The sequence below is a fragment of the Seriola dumerili genome, unplaced genomic scaffold (genome assembly GCF_002260705.1).
Source record: "Seriola dumerili isolate Sdu_G_001 unplaced genomic scaffold, Sdu_1.0 BDQW01000011.1, whole genome shotgun sequence".
NCBI lineage: Eukaryota > Metazoa > Chordata > Actinopteri > Carangiformes > Carangidae > Seriola > Seriola dumerili.
The window spans coordinates 5,080,977-5,099,821 of NW_019174266.1; the positions used below are offsets into that span (position 1 = coordinate 5,080,977).

General features: G+C 41.3%; 1 protein-coding gene across 1 annotated transcript in view; it reads left to right on the forward strand.

The window, feature by feature from the left end:
• znf609 (zinc finger protein 609) overlaps positions 1 to 18,845 on the forward strand; it is a 50,089-nt gene that overhangs the window by 16,751 nt on the left and 14,493 nt on the right. Inside the window, 1 exon segment of the mRNA XM_022748885.1 lies at positions 11,288 to 11,513. Coding sequence (XP_022604606.1) covers positions 11,288 to 11,513 — 226 coding nt within the window.

The window sequence follows — 18,845 nt, forward strand, 5'->3', positions numbered from 1 at the left end:
CTCACCAGAGAGTGTCGAAATGTCATGTGGTGCGAGCTACGGCATTCATTGTCCCAAAGTGTATTAAGGTGTAAAACTCTGTAGAGCTTTGAGGCTGTGGTGCAGGAACTACTGGCACTCGGTAATAGTGCACATCACCGCCCATTAAGATAGACATGGTTCAATAGGAGCTCTGTGAGACAGCCAGCCGTAGAGGTCAATCAGAGTAGCAAGCCCCAGTGAAAGTAGCAGCATGAGGGACAACGCAGTGAGTGCAGCTCAAGCACTATCTGCAGAACAGAGCGCAGTACCCTCCTTCACATCTACAGACATATTTCTACTCCCACAGCCCTGGCCTTACCCTCTGCTCCTTTATCATCTGCTGTTCTGTCTGAACAGCTAAAACTTTGAATGCAACTTGATAAGTCGAGAATGGATTTTGGAAGCTGTTCAGCAGATTCCCAACGGTTATCTGCTGACTGAAGTAGTGTAGGTATATTTAGCATTTTTTCAGTGTTTTAATTATTTATAGCTTGCTATATTGCCCAAATTCAAGTGCATATATCACCTAGTGCTGCAATTTTGATGTTGCGCAAGTTTCTGGCACCCACATTGAAAGTGAGAAGTCTATGGGCTAAGTATAATATTCATTGTTTTCTGTTTGTTTGTGTCAGTCCACAAAACAATAGAAAGTAATTTGGCATCATTCTGATTTTTTTTTTCAAGTGTGTTCATTTATGTGTGGGTTAGGATTGTCTTTCTAATGTTTGGTGAAGGCACCACCCACAGAAGAGCGTCAACACAAGGGAAACAGACTAACAGAACATCTATAAATAGTTTGAGGTTAGGAGCTCTAGGGAAATCTCACAGCCTGAATAACAACTTGTTTTCCTTGTATAATGTGTGGGACTTGTAAAATGTCATTTGTTACTTAGCTGATAAGGTGTCTGGATAGTATGTCGAGGAGAATTTATTTTGCTCTGCTGCACTAAGCTTTTGAATTCAGGAAGGTATGTACCTGGAGTTTTAGTCACAGCTGTCAACATTATGGTGAATCGTAAACACTGAGCCCACAACACTCGGAGCTAGATTTCTTTTCCAGTCTGATCTCAAAGCCTTGGTCAAAACCACACACTTGTAAGAAGTCAAAGAGTGAATCATTGGTATTTGGGTGGGAATCTAGGTGGCTGAGCTGTTGATGACAGCCTCTCAGTGTGTTGTCAGGTTTCCCTTTGCTGTGAGATAAGATTTATGAGTATGGAGAGGGCTGGCGAGAGAGAAATCCTCATAGGCTCAGCTTAGCTTATCTGGATTTCTGCTCCCAGCACAGCCTCTCTGCCTGTCGGACGCAAGTGGGTGACCTTGACAAGAATGTGGCTTATTGTTGTAATAGATACTGTTGTTGTCAACTGACCTATGGTCAGAGTGGGAGGATGAGTAATGGGAGACAGAGAGAAAGGAAAGAGAAGCGCTAAAAGAACCCAGCACAATCAGCGTCTAGATAGGACTAAGTTCAAACCTGTCCTAGCTGATGACTGTGTAATCTTCTGACATATTCACAGTGTTAGAATGAATACTTGTACCACTATGCAGTGTTGCACTGCCAGTTAACTGCGCTGCAATATCATATGTTGCTGAGGAAATCCAGCCGCCACCCACTAACAGTGAAACCAGACTAGAGCTGCAACGACTTCAAATAATTGGCAACTGTTTTGATTATTCGGTCACTGTTCAAGCAAAAATAGTGAATAAATGCTACATATTCATATTCAATTGAGAGGATTTCCTGCTTTTCTTTTTTGTTTATCATTATAAACTAATTATTTTTAGGCATTTGAGGATGTCACATCAGCTCTACTAAGCTGTCATGAACGTTCTTTGACGTTTTCGTACACTATGATAAACAATTAATCCATTCATTAAAGATTAATCTGCAGATTAATCAAAAGTAAAAAATAGTCATTTGTTGCACTATTTTGATAATCCAACAGTCGTTTTTGTCATTTCATTCCAGCTTCTCAGATGTGAGGATGTGTTGCTTTTCTTTGTCGTACATGATTGGATATATATCTGGGTGTTGGACTGTCAGACAGAACAAGCCACTGGAAGACTTCGCCTTCGGCTGTGGGAAATTATAACAGGCATTTAATACTGTTTTCTGACATGTTATAGGCAAAAAGACAGTAGATCAATCTGTAATCCAAACAATCTTTAGTTGCAGTAGTTGCATTATTATGTGTGTATACATTATGTGTCGCTTAAACATAAAGAGACGTTTGGTTGCTCAGTTTGCTATGTGAAGAGCTTTTAGTGCTCATGACACCCAACCCCCACCCTGTCATCAAACAAACAATACCAGGCGTAGGCTCAGGGCAGCCGGCTGGTCCAGGAAGAGGAAAGGAAGGAATTAGGTTGACAAGGTCAAGCTGACCCAAGACAAGAGAAAGTGTACCAAACCACCTGCTGTGTGTAAGCCCAGTCAGCCAACCAGGCATCCAGCTTGCCTGCCAAATCTCTGAGCTAAGCTACCTACTTTTCTTAGCAAGAAATGTAGGTAATACTTCCAATCCACAGCTACTTGTTAGCCTAAGTTGGTGGGCAGAGCCTGGCTTGAGGTAACAAGATATACCGAGGAGTTAACTTAAAGATTTAGCTTTACAGCTACTTCACTGAATAGAAAGTTTCATGAGCTAATGACTGTACGGATTAAGAATAACAGGTAACATTAAAGAATAACAATAAACCCATGATTGCTAGAAAGTTTGGTAGAGATATTTATGGTCCGCAGAGGATGTGTCCTATGTGATTGGAGATCAGCTGACTTTCCTGGGTTTGAGTAAAATTACTCAACAACTATTAAATGGATATCCATGAAATTATGTAGAAAAATAATGAAAGTCCTGTTAGGGTTGGGCAATAATTTTCTGATCAGCCACCCTCAATCCAACAACCAGCGCTTGCCGATATATTCGTCAGGCAGGACAAAGGAGTCCCCGCTCCCCACATGCCATTTTCAGCAAATGCAATCATGGAAGAGCTTGTTGTGAAAAGAATAAAAAATGACTTATTCGGGATTCTTTTGGTTTTAAAGCAGACGCAACCGGCAAGCTAAAGGATCTAAACAAAGCAATTTGCCAACATTGCAAACCCACAGTGCCAGGAAAAGATACAGATAACACAAAAACACCAATCGAATACACCATCCCCCCTCGAGTACCACTGGACAAGCCCCACTTCACCAGTCCAAAATCACTCCCAAAAAAACAACCAGCTATGGACTCGGCTGTCAGCCAATCACAGATAACCAATCGCCAATAACCAACATATGCGTCCAATCGCCCCCAACCATATCCGATCAGTCTCAGCTGTACAATTTTGGGCTTATTAGCATCCTAACGCTAAACTAGGATGGTAAATGTGAGGATAGCTTGGTTACAGTCTCTTGAGTCCTGTCTGAATATGTGAAGGGGCGCATGCTCAAGCTGTTACGTTTTTATTACTCAAGAATTTTTATAATTCACCCAAAAAGCATTAAGATCAATTCACGATTTTTTATTAGATGGGTTTTATTTTACTCACTTTACCTTTTACTCCCAAGTTTATTACTAAAATCTGGGGACACATGGACTTTGCCAACAGCATAAAATATATGAGTAGTAGTAGACAGTCAGAGAGGCTGTAAACAAACCCCCCCAGTTTTTACTAAATATTGGTCTAGTTTTACTTGTGCTGTTTGATAGTAGTAGTAAAAGGAGATGAGTTTTTCCTCTGTGTGACTTTGCTTTAATAGGAAAATTAGGCCACTGCTTCATAAGTGAGCAAATTGGTAAGCTCCACTTATCTTGGCTCAGTCCTCTACCCTGCGGTCCCTTGTGCCTTCTGTCTTTTTATATCACTTTTACTTCCCATCATGTTGCTAGAAGCTGTACGAGTCGTCTCCTGACTAATGTTTGTTGTCCTTTCATCGGGGAGTGCAGATGCCTCCACAGGTAAAGCCTCTCATGCTCTCTGAAGAGGTTTCCCTTTGAAAAAGCTTTGTGTACCTTTTTTGCTTCAGTGCAGTCAAGGGCCTTGGTAGGATAGTAGCTCTGATTTGCAGCGTACAGCTATAATGTGTCACACTAAAAAGATATTACATTTGATTACTACTGAAATTTACAGCAAGCACGAAAGCATTACTTGTCTTTGTAACAGTTAGGCTGTAATTCACAGCTGTTGCTCCGGGGATGTGAAATGAAAGTTTGCTCTGCTGCATATGAAGCTGTTGCTTTTACAGACGTTTCTCATGTTTATGTCTCATCTTTCACTGCTCTATTTCCCGAACATGGGGGTTGTCTTGTATTTTAAAAGTGTTAAAAGTGTGGGCGATGTAAAGGAACAATTTTTTTTTTTTTTGGCTTTCGAGATAAAATACAAATGTGTTTTACATTAATGCTACTTTCACTTTAACTCCTCTAGTCTGTCATACGAGACAACGAGTCATTTATATGCAGGGTGTAGGCCTGTAATGTTAAAGAGTCATATGGCAAACAGTTTCTTTGTCAGACAATAACTATTGACGGTGAGATTCTGGCTTACTCATGAGGAGATTGTAGGTCATGGGTGGCCGACTTCATCACAGCTTAGTTTCCTCTCTGTATTATTAATGTGTGGTTATGCTTTCCTGAAAGCACAATTAGCAACTAAAACCAAGAAGAGTTGCCTAGAAACTGAGTGCCTTTTGCCAGCTGGCGGTGTACAATAGATGTCAGGTGTTCCTATTTGTGTTTCCTCTTTCAGTTTCTGTGATTAGTCCGAGCTTCAAAGAGAATGACAATGTGGTTTCAGTAAAGGAATTAGGCCATTGTGCAGTGTTTGAAAACAATCGAGTGAGCTTTCAGAACTTGAAAGGGAATCCAGTCATTTTATGTCTTTTTTTCTGTCCCTCGGCGGATTTGAACATTTTTGTAATCAAATTAGATGAGGCTTGTGTATTTGTTTTCAATTGTAGTCTAATGCTAATAACCATGTTACTTCAATGCCTGCAATAATACGGCTCACTTTAAAAGCTACCCAGTGATGTGATTGCATGCTGATAACAAGACTATACATTGCAGTTGTCTCCACTGGTTAGAATTGAAATGCTTCTGTTCTTAAATTCATTATGTGGATTTAACAATTTAGTAGAGATTACCAGTCTCCATATTCTTCGTATGACAGCCAAATAAAGGGTCTTGGGTCGTTTTTTGTTTTTTTTAAATGTTTCTTTAGCTGGTTGTCAGTGGTGCTGAAAGAGGCACCAACCAGAGCCAGCAAGAAGTGTAATCTCCACTGGCCTCCGACCTCAGTAACTCACCAAAGATGTTCAAAGGCTTTGCCCCCGGAGTCAGAAAGAATTACATATTGAAGCGGAAACACTGAACTCAGCCAACTAATGGCACTTCTGGAAGGATTCATTTTTACTTAATAATGGACCTCTGTGTCAGGAAGAATTACATCTTCTCTTTACGAGACAGATGTTTTTTCCTTTTGATGTTGAAAATGGGGTTGAATTTGCTTTATCAAGCTGGAAGATCTATACAGTTGAATGGTTGAACAATCAACCAGTGTCAGTTTGAATCAGTTAGTCAGGACCGGAAAATTCACGTTGCTGTGATTTGCCATTTGGTTGATTCCCAGACTTTTAACATTCGCAGTAGGGCTGCAACTAACAATCATTCTCACTATCAGTTAATCTGTCATTGGTTTTCTGGACAAATTGATTAGTTATTTAGTCTATAAAATATAATTGCAAACTGATATCAAATATCAGTTTGCAATTATATAAAATAAAGAAGAACAGAAAATTCTTACATTGGAGGAGTGGGAACAGGCTAAGTTTTGGACTTTCTGCTTAATAAATGACTCCAACGATTATTTGATTATCAGAAAGGTGGCGGATCAATTTTCTGTTGATAGACTAATCAATTAATTGACTTATCATATCAGCTCCAAATCACAATAGCACAGTAATTCACATCAATCATAGAAAAAGTCAGATGAATGGGCAACACTGTACTTTAACTCCCATTGTTTAGCAGTTATAGGAGGATATAAACGTGTATGACGCACTGTAGTGTAGACGTATGCAGATATAAGTTTGTACTAATGTATTTGTCAACGTCTGGAGAATGTTTTATATACCGATATTGGCAATATAGTAAATGGTACAGTAAATGTATGTAGAACTTATGTTTTGGACAAATACAGTATATTAATAGACACTTAACATACAACCACATTATAGTGTGTTATAAACCAGTTATTAAATGTCTATTCTAAAATTTATGTGCATTATCACTTCTAAATACAACAGAGGTATGTTAACAGGCACTTTGAGTTAACCACATACTCCATTGCCTTCAAGCTAGCTTACATGCATTAGCTTAATGTTATGTATTATATACATTGTTATTGTTGTGAATTATTTACATTTCATGGTCAGAGACCAAGACTATAAACCTACATCTGCGGTCAATCTCACTGACCCGGTGTGTGTTATCGGACCTGACCTCAGGACCATACATTGCTTCCAGCTAAGGTTAAACACAGGTCTCGACTTCGGTACGAAAGGGTGAACACAGAATTCTGTCAGGCACGGATATCTCCCTTTTAAACGGCATTGTAACCGATTATCAAACCAGTCTGAAAACAAAGAAGACATGGGGGGGGGGGGTGCACAAAATCAGGTACGCATGTAGAGAAACTCCTCATGGTGTTTTATTACAGGAACTAATGCAGAAAAAGCACCAGAAAAAGTGCGATTCTATGGTTTAGCAGTGATGTGTATTGAACTACAATTGCAGACATGATTCTGTGTGACCTGTAACAGCAGTCTCATGTGACCAGAACATGCTTTCATAATCCTGTGTTGAACATGAGGATTGTGTATGAAAGTGATATTAGTTTGGAGATGGTCCATTTTTAGATATTAACTTTTTTTCTTTTCTTTTTCTTTTTTTTTGCCATTTTAGAAATGGTAATACCAGTATCACACATCACAAGGTCACAGTGAATGAATTCCACTGAACCAAATTAAATGACTAAACAAATTGGTAATGCGTTATTTTACAGGTCTGTTATTTTTTAATAATTTCGTGAAAGTGTACTGAAGAGAACGAGGCAGTTTGGTAGTAATTACAGGAAAAATAGAGACAAAGTTCTAAGACTCTTATTTCGGTTAGTTCAGTTATTTAGTTTGCGTGGAGATGAATTGCTCCATTTGAAACCCCAGTGAATATTTATTACTCATTAATTTATTGCTGGAAACTTTATTTTTCATATATGATGAAGGGCATGTTTGTGTGTAGACGCACACATTTTGCATGTTTAGCTCACCTGCTGTCCTCTGAATAAATATCTCAAGCTTATGCTATGTTAGCATTCAGAAATAATTGGCTATATACCAACTGCTTTATTTTACCTATAACTGTTACCAAATGATATGGTTCTTTCCTTGTAACTTCTTAGGAGATTATATAGAAATAAATTGGGATTTATGTACGTGTGAAATAAAACTTTATCAACTAATCATCCAGATCAATTTTTGTGACATGTCTTTATTATAGTAAATTTAATATTAAGTAGAGTAATAGCTGTTGGCACATTTCACTGGTTCTAAGTCAGGCTAAGACACTTTTATTGCTGACTTAAGTCGGGTGTCCAACAAAGGTTCAAAGCTTAATTTGGTCAACTGTATTCAAGCCTCACACCACCCACACAAGTTTAGCCAAGACAGGTGTCTCAGTATGACACTGCAGTGTAATCCTTTCTTAATCCGCGTCCAAGCTCAGTGCTCAGTTTCTTAATCCCAACTCTAATAAACAAGTTAAAGCTGAAGTTAATGTGTCCAGTAAAAAGTGCAGCACGTGTCCGTCTGCCATGGGCGAGTTATTGTGTGATCTCTGGAAATCCAGGCAGAGTTCCCCCTCTGTCAGCACTGTGAGGTATGCTCAACACCAGTCCAAGATTCATAGGAATTTTTTGTCAGCCAGTTAAACATTATTCTTGCCAGTGTGGCTTTCTCTAGGAGTCGGCATGGGGTTTTAGTTAAGAAAAGGTTTGCGTGACATTGAAGCATTGTGGTTTTGGGGGAGATTTCAAAATCCATCTGTAAAGTCTTGCATGGAGGGAAGAAATCTTGGAATTTGGCATCGGCTGAGCGTCGGGTAGAGCCTTGTGTAATCTGGCAAATTGTGTAGCTCAGTCGCATGTGGTTTTTTGAAACCCTGGACAAGACGTCAGGCATTTCACTATGTGGGTTTGCATTCTGCAGCCCCAGAGTGAAAGTCCTTTTGTTCACTCGTCCATTGATAGAACTTGGGAATGGAGCAGCATTGTTCATGTGCATTGTACACTGGTCCCCTTTCCACTTTCATTCTATTGTAATCAGTTTATACCATTACATAATAAATGGTTCCTTTATCGTGGAGTGGCACTACACTGGCTCCTCACTTTTATTTGTGGCAAATGAAACAAAGTAATTCCCCTTTCCTTCTAGCATGGAAAACTAAAATCAAAGCTCATCCAGGCAAAGCTATACTCGAACTCAAAATGTAAAGATGGAGCTAAAATTCATTAAGATTTTTATTGATATAAATAATGAGCATCAGGAACTCAAGATGGAACTGTTCTGGGAATCACCAGTATTCAGTGTTATTAAAACGATCAGAGAGATATTAAGGTTTATAATCCAGGGGAATCCTTAAACTTCACTCTACCTTGACACTTCATCTGTTCTTTTCCTTAATTCATCCAGGTGTTATGAACATCCTATCATTTTAAATCGAGGTTGATGGGTCATCACTGACTAATCGAATAGTTGATCGACAGAAAATAAATCGGCAACCTTTTTGATAATCGATTGATAATTTCACTCATTGTTTTTAAAGCAAAGATTTTTGTGGTCGCAGCTCGGATGTGAATCTTTGCTAGTTTTGTCATTGTAAATTAAATTACTTCGGGTTTTGGACTGTTGGTTTGACAAAACAAGACATTAGCTGAAGTTCACTCTGGAGAAAAAGTGATTTTTTGACACTTTTTTTTTGCAGATTAGTGGATAATGAGAATAACCGACCCTAGTCTAGGCTATGCTCACTGGCTAATATAAAGTGTGCAATTGTCTGAGTGAAAGAAAATGGTAATAGCTAAATAGCTAACACTGCGGTACTTAGAACACCTTGGTTTCTGAGTGTATTGATAAGCACAGTCCACCAGTAGATAGCCAAAAGAAAGAAGGAAATGAATATTGTGAATCTAATAATATGAGGCTACTACTCAATTTAACGATTTCAGTGTGTAAAGGAAGTTGTTTACAGGCCGCTGCTATGTCACCTAACCTTGGTCTTAAAAATACCCAAAATGTCAGTTCCCAAAATGTCACCACAAACAGTTTGAAGACTTGAGTCAATTTAGAGGAGGCTCAGCATGAACCTGTTTGCACCTTTCACCGCTTGCTGTCACTCTGAAGGAGGGCCGGTCGCGTGTTCTCGTCTGCGGCCCACTGTGTCTCCATAAGGCCCAGGAACAGTGTGTGGTGACAGCTCGGGTGATTACCTGTCCTGTCTCATTCAGTCAGCCGGCCTGCAGCTTGGCCACATCATGCATCAGAAAGTGACAGACAGTGATTACGATGTCGTTAGACCTGACTCTCCGCTGCTCTCGGCACACATTCATTTGCTCGTCCTCTGAGCACTGGGAGAAATGTGCTATCCAAGCTCTTTTCAGTAATCCATGAAATATGAAGCTCCTGTGATGACAAGTCTTGTGCTAATATTAAATTTCATCATAGACTAATGTTTGGTTTTCAAAGCACTCAGCTGATCACTAATTCAGATTTTTCATTCAGTGATTGATCTGTACTGTCTCTTGCGGCATAATTCATGGTGGTAATACTTTCTAATGATTAGCTTTATAAATCATGATCAATCACAGGATTTTTTTTTACAAACCTCAAATAATCAAATTGATAAGCACTAAATACAGCTGTACATTAAGTATGGCTGGGAGTGTAGTTTCATTTTGCAGATATTTGGTCAAAAACTCATCATAAGTTGGATTCATCATCTGGAAACCATGAATGTAAGTTTTGACGAGATAATTCTCAGGATAAGTTAAAAATCGGAGAACACGTCAGGGGATCAGCAAAGTCAGGATTCATCCTCTTTGCTCCAGACTGAAATATCTATTGGTTCAGCTGAATTTTATGGTCCTAAGTGATGGACTTAACAACCCAGCGACAGGCCAACATTTCATCCCTAGAAGGATCAAAATTAAGCAGCAACTTTAATATGTTCAGCGATGAGCGGTTTTAGTTCTCCAGGTTGTACTTTGGAGCAGTAAGTAGATTATAACAATTATTTAAAGGGTGTACAGTCTTATAATCCAATGTGTCAATTGTTATTTTGTCTTCCAAGTCTAATTGGATCCAGCATTGGCAGCATATTCCCGAGCACTGAATGGTTTATGCCCAATTAATAAATGTGTGGTGTTGGCTGCAGCGTGGCATTCCTCCCGCAGTTCAGTGCTAATGACTTGGAGCGCTTTAATGTTGACTGCCTTGAATAAAGAGAACTAAGCCTCGTATCACCGTGGCCCTTAAATCACCATCAGTCTTCCTCTCTCCGTCTCTTTTCCGCCTACACACTTTTTCTACCTCCTGCTCTCTCTCCTTCTCTCTCCCTCACTCTTCCCCTCAGTTGCTCCCATCATCTCCCACTCCTCCTGTCCTTTTCATTTTCGTTTTCCACGTAGGCCCACTGTCTCTTCATTGCTGTCACAGTGTGTCAGAACAGGTGGAATCAATTACTGACCCTCAGCAGCCCGCTCCCTGCCACAACTAGCTCTTTAATTGAGGGAATTAATGAGTGATCAGTCTGTGAGATTATTTGTGTCATGGATCTCGCTCGGCAGTGTGTGAGGCAAGAAAGCTGGGGGAGGGATTGTTTGACCAACCCTGCATAACTAATTCTGTCCTTCCACAGAGGCAGCCAGAGCAGTTCACATGTCCCTCCCCTGCCTGCTAATCACCTCTAAGGTTGAGGAAAGACAAAAGTAGCACATTACAACACTGCCTGCTGCATCGCCCTCTCTCTCTGATGAAATCTTCTTTTAAGGACCACTGAAATACCAGGATGTCTTTCATGCGCTCAGCACTTTTTTTTTCCACTTCCTCTCATTGTGGCATCCGTTGGCTGTATCTCAACATCTGCTCTGTACATGTTTATACAGTGGTTCTGAAGTGTCTCATGTGTTTCTCTTTCTCTCTCAACCCCCACTTCTTTCTTCACAGATGGAATCTCCTGTCTCCACGCCAGCCCCTCCCCCCCTCCACCTCCTGGCCACAGTAGGCAACAGTGAGATTGCCTCGCCGTGCGAGCAGATAATGGTGCGTACACGCTCGGTAGCAGTGAACACATCCGATGTGGCCCTGGCTACCGAACCTGAGTGCTTGGGGCCCTGTGAGCCTGGTACCAGTGTCAATCTCGAAGGCATCGTGTGGCAGGAAACTGAGGACGGTAAGTCAAACTGTTTAACGTGCTCTTTCCTGAATGTCTTCCCAGTGAAAAACTATGAGTATTGGAAGTTGGCGGAAAAGAAAAATAAGCTACAAACATATGGGATAGTTTGTTTTTGTTTTTTGTTTTTTTTTGGCTTTTATGTACATATCCAGTTGGTTGACATCAAAGAGGTATTGGTTGTTCGAGGCTTTAGTGAAGTCTCTGTCGTTTAAAAACAAAAAATCTTGCTCCATACATATTTTTCCTGCTAAAATGTAATTGGATATGCCCTGACTGCCTCAGGAGCTGGTGATGGTACTAATATGTGCTTCAACAGCACACATGCTGCATAATATTGCGAACGAGAATAGTAGTTGGCAGGCAGTTCTTAGGTGGCCTTGATTTGTTTTGTGCTCGGGAGTAGGCAGACGGGAGTTTGTTGCACAGAGATATCTGCTCTCAACAACAACATGCCTCATAACACAAAGCACTTTTTTTTTTGTTTTGTTTTTTTCTTCTTCTTCTTTTTTTTTTTGCAAGGCTGCCAGTTGGGAATAGAGTTGGCTCCTCTTCTGCAGTGCAGTCCGAGTGAAATCTCAGACCCTCTCAGTTTTCCTCCCTTTGATGGAAACCGCATTCAGCTTACTTAATTTAAAGATGTATCACTAGCACTATCAGGTTCTGCTGGGTCTGAAAAACTGCCCTCCTTTTTCTGTCGTGCATGTGAAATAATGCAAACACCTAATCTTCAAAGCAGCTCACGCTCAGTCGCTCTGCGGGCATGCTGAGTACAAATCGCCCACACATCCACAGTGCTGCTCGTTGGTTCACTTGGAGGAACTGAAGAGAAAAGGTCCCTGCCTCATCAACATTCCCAAAGCACAGTCCCCGCTATTGAGTGGCTCCCAACCCCCCCCACCCCCCCACCCCCAACCCTTTTTTGATTTTTGCTCAGCCCTGGGCTGTGTCTGATTCACCCCTGTTCTCCTCTGTATTGCAGCTCTTTTCTGTTACCAAGCATCCAGCCAGTCACCCCTTGACTCTGTTTCCAAGCAAACTGGGAGAGAGTGAGTGCAAGGCAAAAGGTTGGGGCAGGAGAGGGGGGGGGTTAGACAAGGCTACTTCTGTTAGTGACACAAACATGGCTCAGAGCCAACACCAGTACTATGTTTGTGCTCCCTCATTCTCTGCCTCCCACAGAGTGATTGACCCTCCCCCTCGCCCTGCCCCCTTCCCTTTCACCGTCCAAGTCTGTCCTTTGCCTGCACTCGCTCTCTCAAAGCTGCTATTTTGGCTGAAAGAGGTAGTGGTTTGGCCTGATGGAGCTGTGTTTTCTCCTGATTCTACTCTATCTGGCTCAGTGGGGAGGAGGCTGGTGGGAGCTTTTGAGTGGTTTTAAAAGTGGTATGGTGTAGAGGAGAAGGTGTGTGTGTGTGTGTGTGTGTGTTGAGGGGAGAAGGGGTGGGGGGCACTCTGCAGGTGTAGCACACAGGTTGTTATGACCATCAGAGCTGTAGAGACCAGCAGGGTTTCCAGAATCCAACCCCCTTTGCTCTCTTTGAAGCCTCTTTTTATTATTTTTTTTTATCTCCGACGAAACCTGTATCAAGTAGTCACAGTCAGGGTAGAAAATCATGCGGTAGAGGGTGAAGAGATACATTTAATAACTGCCACTAGAAGTGGCCTTTCCCTTTATTCTTATATGGCTTTCTGTTTTTTTATTATTATTTTTTAAGGCGTTTGAGGACATCACAGCTTGTTAATTTCTAACAAAATCAGCTTCACTTTAGTGTTTAAAGCCAGAGACTGCAGCGCCTGAAATGTGTGCTGTTTCTGAATCCATACTAGATGTGCAACTGTTAGTTTTTGGTGTCATATAAAGAGCCATCAGTGCAGCTGGAGATATAACAGTGAATCTGGACTGAGTTTCTAAGGAGGCATTTCTCAATAGCCTCTATTGTATTGGATTTTGCACACTACATTAAACAACACAAAGATGCGTATTCCTTCTACATCATTTTAATGGTACAAGCCCTTAACAACCCACTGGCTAGTCTTAAAATGAAAGCGACCCAGATGCTGCTCACATCAAACTGCAATGCCTTTCCACTGTTTTTCCCCTAAGAGACCTGTGGGAGCAGACTTCTCTCATTGTGGGGCAACTGAACAAATGAGAACCAAATGAGGAAATCAAGCAAATCCAGGCAGAGTACCAGGGAAGAGCAACAAACAGAGGCCCCAAAGACATAGCAGAGGCATCCTGATTAGCAGTGAAGTTGAGCAGTCCCCCATTTCTCTGCATGACAAGTCTCATATAGGGCTGTTTAGGCATGCACTGCGTGTGTGCGCGTTTCATTTAGCATGCCAACCAACAGCTGCTTCATCACCTCCGCCTTTCGGCCTTGTGGGAGTAAATGAACAACAGGCTCCCAGTAATTGTCTGCGCCTCACCCGACTCACAGAGTGCCAGAGAAAGAAACAGATGAGGAGAGAGCGGGCGACAACTAACAAAATACGATCACAGAAGCTGCACCTTTGGTCAGAGCTGACAAGAGTCTTGGCTGATGAGGCCGAATAAATTTTTCATCCTGTGTAATCTGAGCACAGATGTAGCAGCGCTTTCAGCCGAATCTTCGTATCGGCAAGATTTAATCAGCAGCATGAATGTATATGTGGATGGCTGAATGAACGAAATGATCCATAAAATCTGGAAAAACATATAAATTTGATGCATTTTGTTCTGTGTAGGAGAAGAAAAAAAAACGGATAATATGAGGTGAGAGAAAGTGAGTCTGTGTCATGCAGTCAGTCTGGGGGGCGAGTGGAGTGTAGACAGAAGAAAGGAGGGGCAGAGCCGTGGTATTTTAAGGCCCGGCATTGACACAAATCCCCTCAGCGCAGACAAGGCAGTGGCAGCTCCCAGGGTCGTGTCGGCGGAGCGATGGGCCAACCCCTCCCAGGCTTAGCATGCTGATACCTCCAAATGTCATCTCTAAAATGCTGGAGAAGTTTGTTGCTCTTGAAACACAGCCCAGAACGCCTTGGCTCCCGCTCCGGGGTAGAGAGAACACAGAGGGGGCCCCTTTGGCCAAACACTGCAGCTCCATGCCAGTGCAGCCCCTCCTCACTCCCCAACCCCCAAAAGGCTCACACTCACACACCGACCCTCCTGTACACAGCAGGCTATTTCCCAAGCAGGTCCCACAGCTTCTTAAGCTCCCTAATAGACAAATAATACAGGCTGTTTGTGATAAATGTTTGTCTCATGGATTATTTATGCAACACGCATTACATCACTGTAGCATTACGAGAATTGGCTTTATCACAGCAGTTAAAAGCTGTTAGGCATCTGAATAGAAGAGAGGTCAGTGTGAAACGGATATTCTTGTATAAACGTTTGAGAGATGTGGGTTTTCTTTTTTCTTTATTTCTCCAAGCCTGTCACTGAGTTGAGGAGAGGAATATTGTATGAAAGGAGCACTTGTAGCTCACTTGCCAGCTATGCTTCCTTGCTCTTTTGGAGACCACCTGTCAGTGGCCTCATTGAAATGTTTTTATAAAGCCGAGCGGTGGCTGCTCTCTGTGAACTTGCCATAGAAACTGTCCTTGAAATAAGAGTGAGCATTGTCAGGAGGCCTGCAGCTCTGTGCCAGGCCAATGAGCAAGAAGAAGATGGAGTGAAAAATCAATCACAAAGGTCCAACTTCTGTTAACAGTAGAGGACATATTGAAGAGAAAAGAACAGAAAGTGATATGCCGCCTTCTTTCTCTAGCTCCCACTCTGTAGATTTTAATTTGCCAGTTCCTTAGCCACGTTTACTTTCCACCCTGCCAAGCCAATCTTTACCCTCATCAGCGTTCACTGTGCAAGAGTGGAAGTGGCCAATTTCCAGGGAAAAACAGCCCCACGTTGTAAAGAATTCTTCCTAAGTATGTGGTTGAAATAAGACTCTGGAAGGAACTTAAGATATAGTGGACTCACCGGGAGGCTCGTCTTGTTAGCAACACATTTATTCCAAGATGGCACCTGAGCAAAAACTGCATTATTTTCTTTTTCAAGCACTTAAATGGTCTTGAAACGTAAATCATACGCCTTGAGGAACTGTAAGCTTTGTCAGTGGTTGTCATAAGATATCATGTTTTCTATACACGTCAAGGAGAGCTTGAGTAATGCGCCTTTGGCAGGCTTGTCTCATAATCTCAGCACCATCTTCTTTAAGGAAAAACACCAGAGGGTTCGTTTTAATGGAGAGATTGCAGATTTGCCCAGACGACATTTAAGGAAACTGCTCCTCGCCTCACTACAAATTATTTGCAGTAATAAATGCATGCCGAGTTGGTAGAGATGTCAAATATTTATTTTTAGGCCGTTACATGCATCGCTGCTGCTTTGTGATCTACTCCCAGTGTAAGAGTAAACATGTAGTGATTTTGTGGAAGGAGAAACTGCTGCATGCGGCTGATAATACTGCGTGGATGTGGAGAGCATACTAATGCACCCTTCCTTTGCCTCTCAGTGGTATGAGAGAATTGACCTTCTCACTGGCTGTTATTCTTGTCAGTAAGAGTGACTTCGCACTTTTACCTCTTATGAACCGGAATGCAGCCTGAACTTTTCAGATAGGGTTCATTTGAACGCTCTAAAATTCAAAATGAAATCATCAACCATACCCGTGTCTCATTTGCCGGTTATTGCTAAACCTTAACTATATTACCAAGATGTGGCATTTTTATGGTATGTTTATCTGTGCTTAATGTCTTGGCTTAATCTTTGTACTACTATTTACAACTTTACTTAATTTGAAAAGTGCTTTACAGTGTTGTAGGGCGGCAACTAAAGAGTATTTTTATTACTGATTTATCTGCCAATTATTTTGTCTATATTAAATGTTTAATCATTTGCATTAAAATAGTTAAAAACAGCAATTGTAATTTACCTTTTCTACCTTCACCATGTGCACAGCTATGCAGTGATCTAAACACACATTGAAATCTTTACTGGAGGCAGTTGTGAAAACTGTGAATACAACAAATTCCTAAACAAGTGCTAAACCATTCAATATATATGGGAAGTACTGAAAAAATGTGATGTACATACCAATAAATTAATTTAATCCCTAATGTCCCTACTAGTTTTCAGTGAATGTCTAGTACATTGCATTCTGTGTGGTATTAAAAAGGTCTTAAAAAGCCAGTTTACTTTGATGAACTGTGCAGAAACCTTGAAAAACAAAGATTCATCTGTAAAGGCACCGCAGGCAGAACAACACAATAATTAGTGGAAGCTTATCCATAGAGTTCACAACAGGAGGAGTAAAGGTAAAAAGAGTAAACTACAGGACAGGTAGCCCAACAGTAATTAAAACAGTAACTTTGAATTTGTGTTAGCAACATGCTAACCTCAGACAACTAATATAATGGCTAGCTTGGTTAGCAGTGTTAGCTACATTATTTACAAATGATGCTAACAGGGGCATCTGGGGAGGAGATAAAGGGTGTCTGTCGGTATTTGTTTGGTCACAAAGTGGTGGACAGTTAAACCGCCGTGGAACTGCAATGTTCTTTCAGCTCGTATCTGTCGGCTTGGATTAAGAGAGCTGGACATGGCGCTGCCTGTTTGTCCCAGTGGCCACTCGCAGTATTGCAATGAAAAAAAATCCCCTTGCTGCTCAAAAAGTATTTTCCCCATAGAGCAAAATTATATTCTAAAATTAAGAAATGTCTCTAAAGCCTAGAAAAGTGAGTCTTATTTTAGTGACATCATTGCAATGTGAAGCAATGCAGGCGAGCAGTGTCATGTACCATGCCTGGATCCAGTTCATAGAATACATCCATGATCTATGTCTACGTCTGTGTTGTATGTCAATAAGTATAGAACGCGCAGCACTGGCTAAACATAGCCGTAGTCTGTGCCTGTCACACATGGCCTCTGGCATCAATAGCATTAATAAGCTTGATAAACACCAGCATTACAACGACATTTAGATACACGATTTATTCCTTCAGACTCAACACACACACCATCCAGTAACTGTGCTATATTCAGCGCTTTAAAAGACATTTAGGATTTATGAACAGCAACGTTAACCACGATAAACCACAGGGTTATGGGTATGTACTGACACTCCCCCACAGACAGTGCCACTCGCAGCAGAGCCCACACAGAGTCTCTTTCAAAGACCATAAAGTCCTCTTGTGACTGTCATCGCTCCACCAGACTCCCTGTGTTTCCAGCAGAGACAGAGAGCCCGACAGTAGCTTCTCGTGGCTGTCTAGCTCTAACTACGGGCACTACGTCACATCTCCATCCATGCTACACTGCGTGGTGGTCAGTCTCTGTTTCCCCTGACACTCCAGGTCACACACACTATGTAGCCGTGAGGCCGAAATCATCAGCAGCTGTTTTCATCTCACTCCTCTGTTGCATTTTTTAAAATATTCTGGGAGAGATGGCTTTAGTAGAATTTCAGGGTGGAGTTACCCTTTCAATCACAAGAGTTGCTGATGGATCTGCTGTTCAGCAAATCAACCTATCATTTCACTTCTACATTATAAATTCACTTGCAAATCAACATAGCAATTAAAATACTGCAAATAATACATCCCACCATATAGCCTCTCCAGTGCTATTAGTGGCTCATACAATTCCCGTCTGCCCAGGATTTAAGATAAGGTCAGTCAGGATACTGACATAACCGGACAAGCTCGGCTTCATTTTATGCACCATGAGTGCAGAAACACTCTTAAAATGGACTGTTGGAAACATGCTCAGACACTTGAATGCTCAAACGCTTCATTTATCAATGTTACAGTTATTGCTCATGGCAGCACCCGGCTATCTTTTATCTTCTCTCCATAATGAATACTGACACTATTTTTCTCATTGTTCTCACTTTCTTGTCTACATGCAACCTTGATGAGTGGTGCTTCTAGTTCTGAGAAAATGGGGATGAGAGAAGAGCTGTTTTCTAGCAGGATACAAAGAGGGTTGTAAAATCTGTTGATAATTAAACTAGAATGTGACTGTGTACAAAAGACGATAATTGCAAGTGCTGGTAATTGTTCACATAATTGTTTTTTTTTTCCAATCCTTGTCTTGTTTTATTCAGAAATATCTGAGATATTTAAAGGCAAATGGAAACCTTTAATTTGATATTTTTGAGAACAGTCATATAATGTCACAAACAATCATTACGCAGAAGTGAGCTCCCATTTTCAAAGATAACAAAGGCATTTTGACAGGGTCAGTCAGTGAAAATGCCATTAACCCCACTGAATTCCTGTTGAGTTGGAGCGGAGCAGAGCAGAGGTCAGCCAGTGAACCCGTGGCCCTCACCAGCAGCAGAGGAC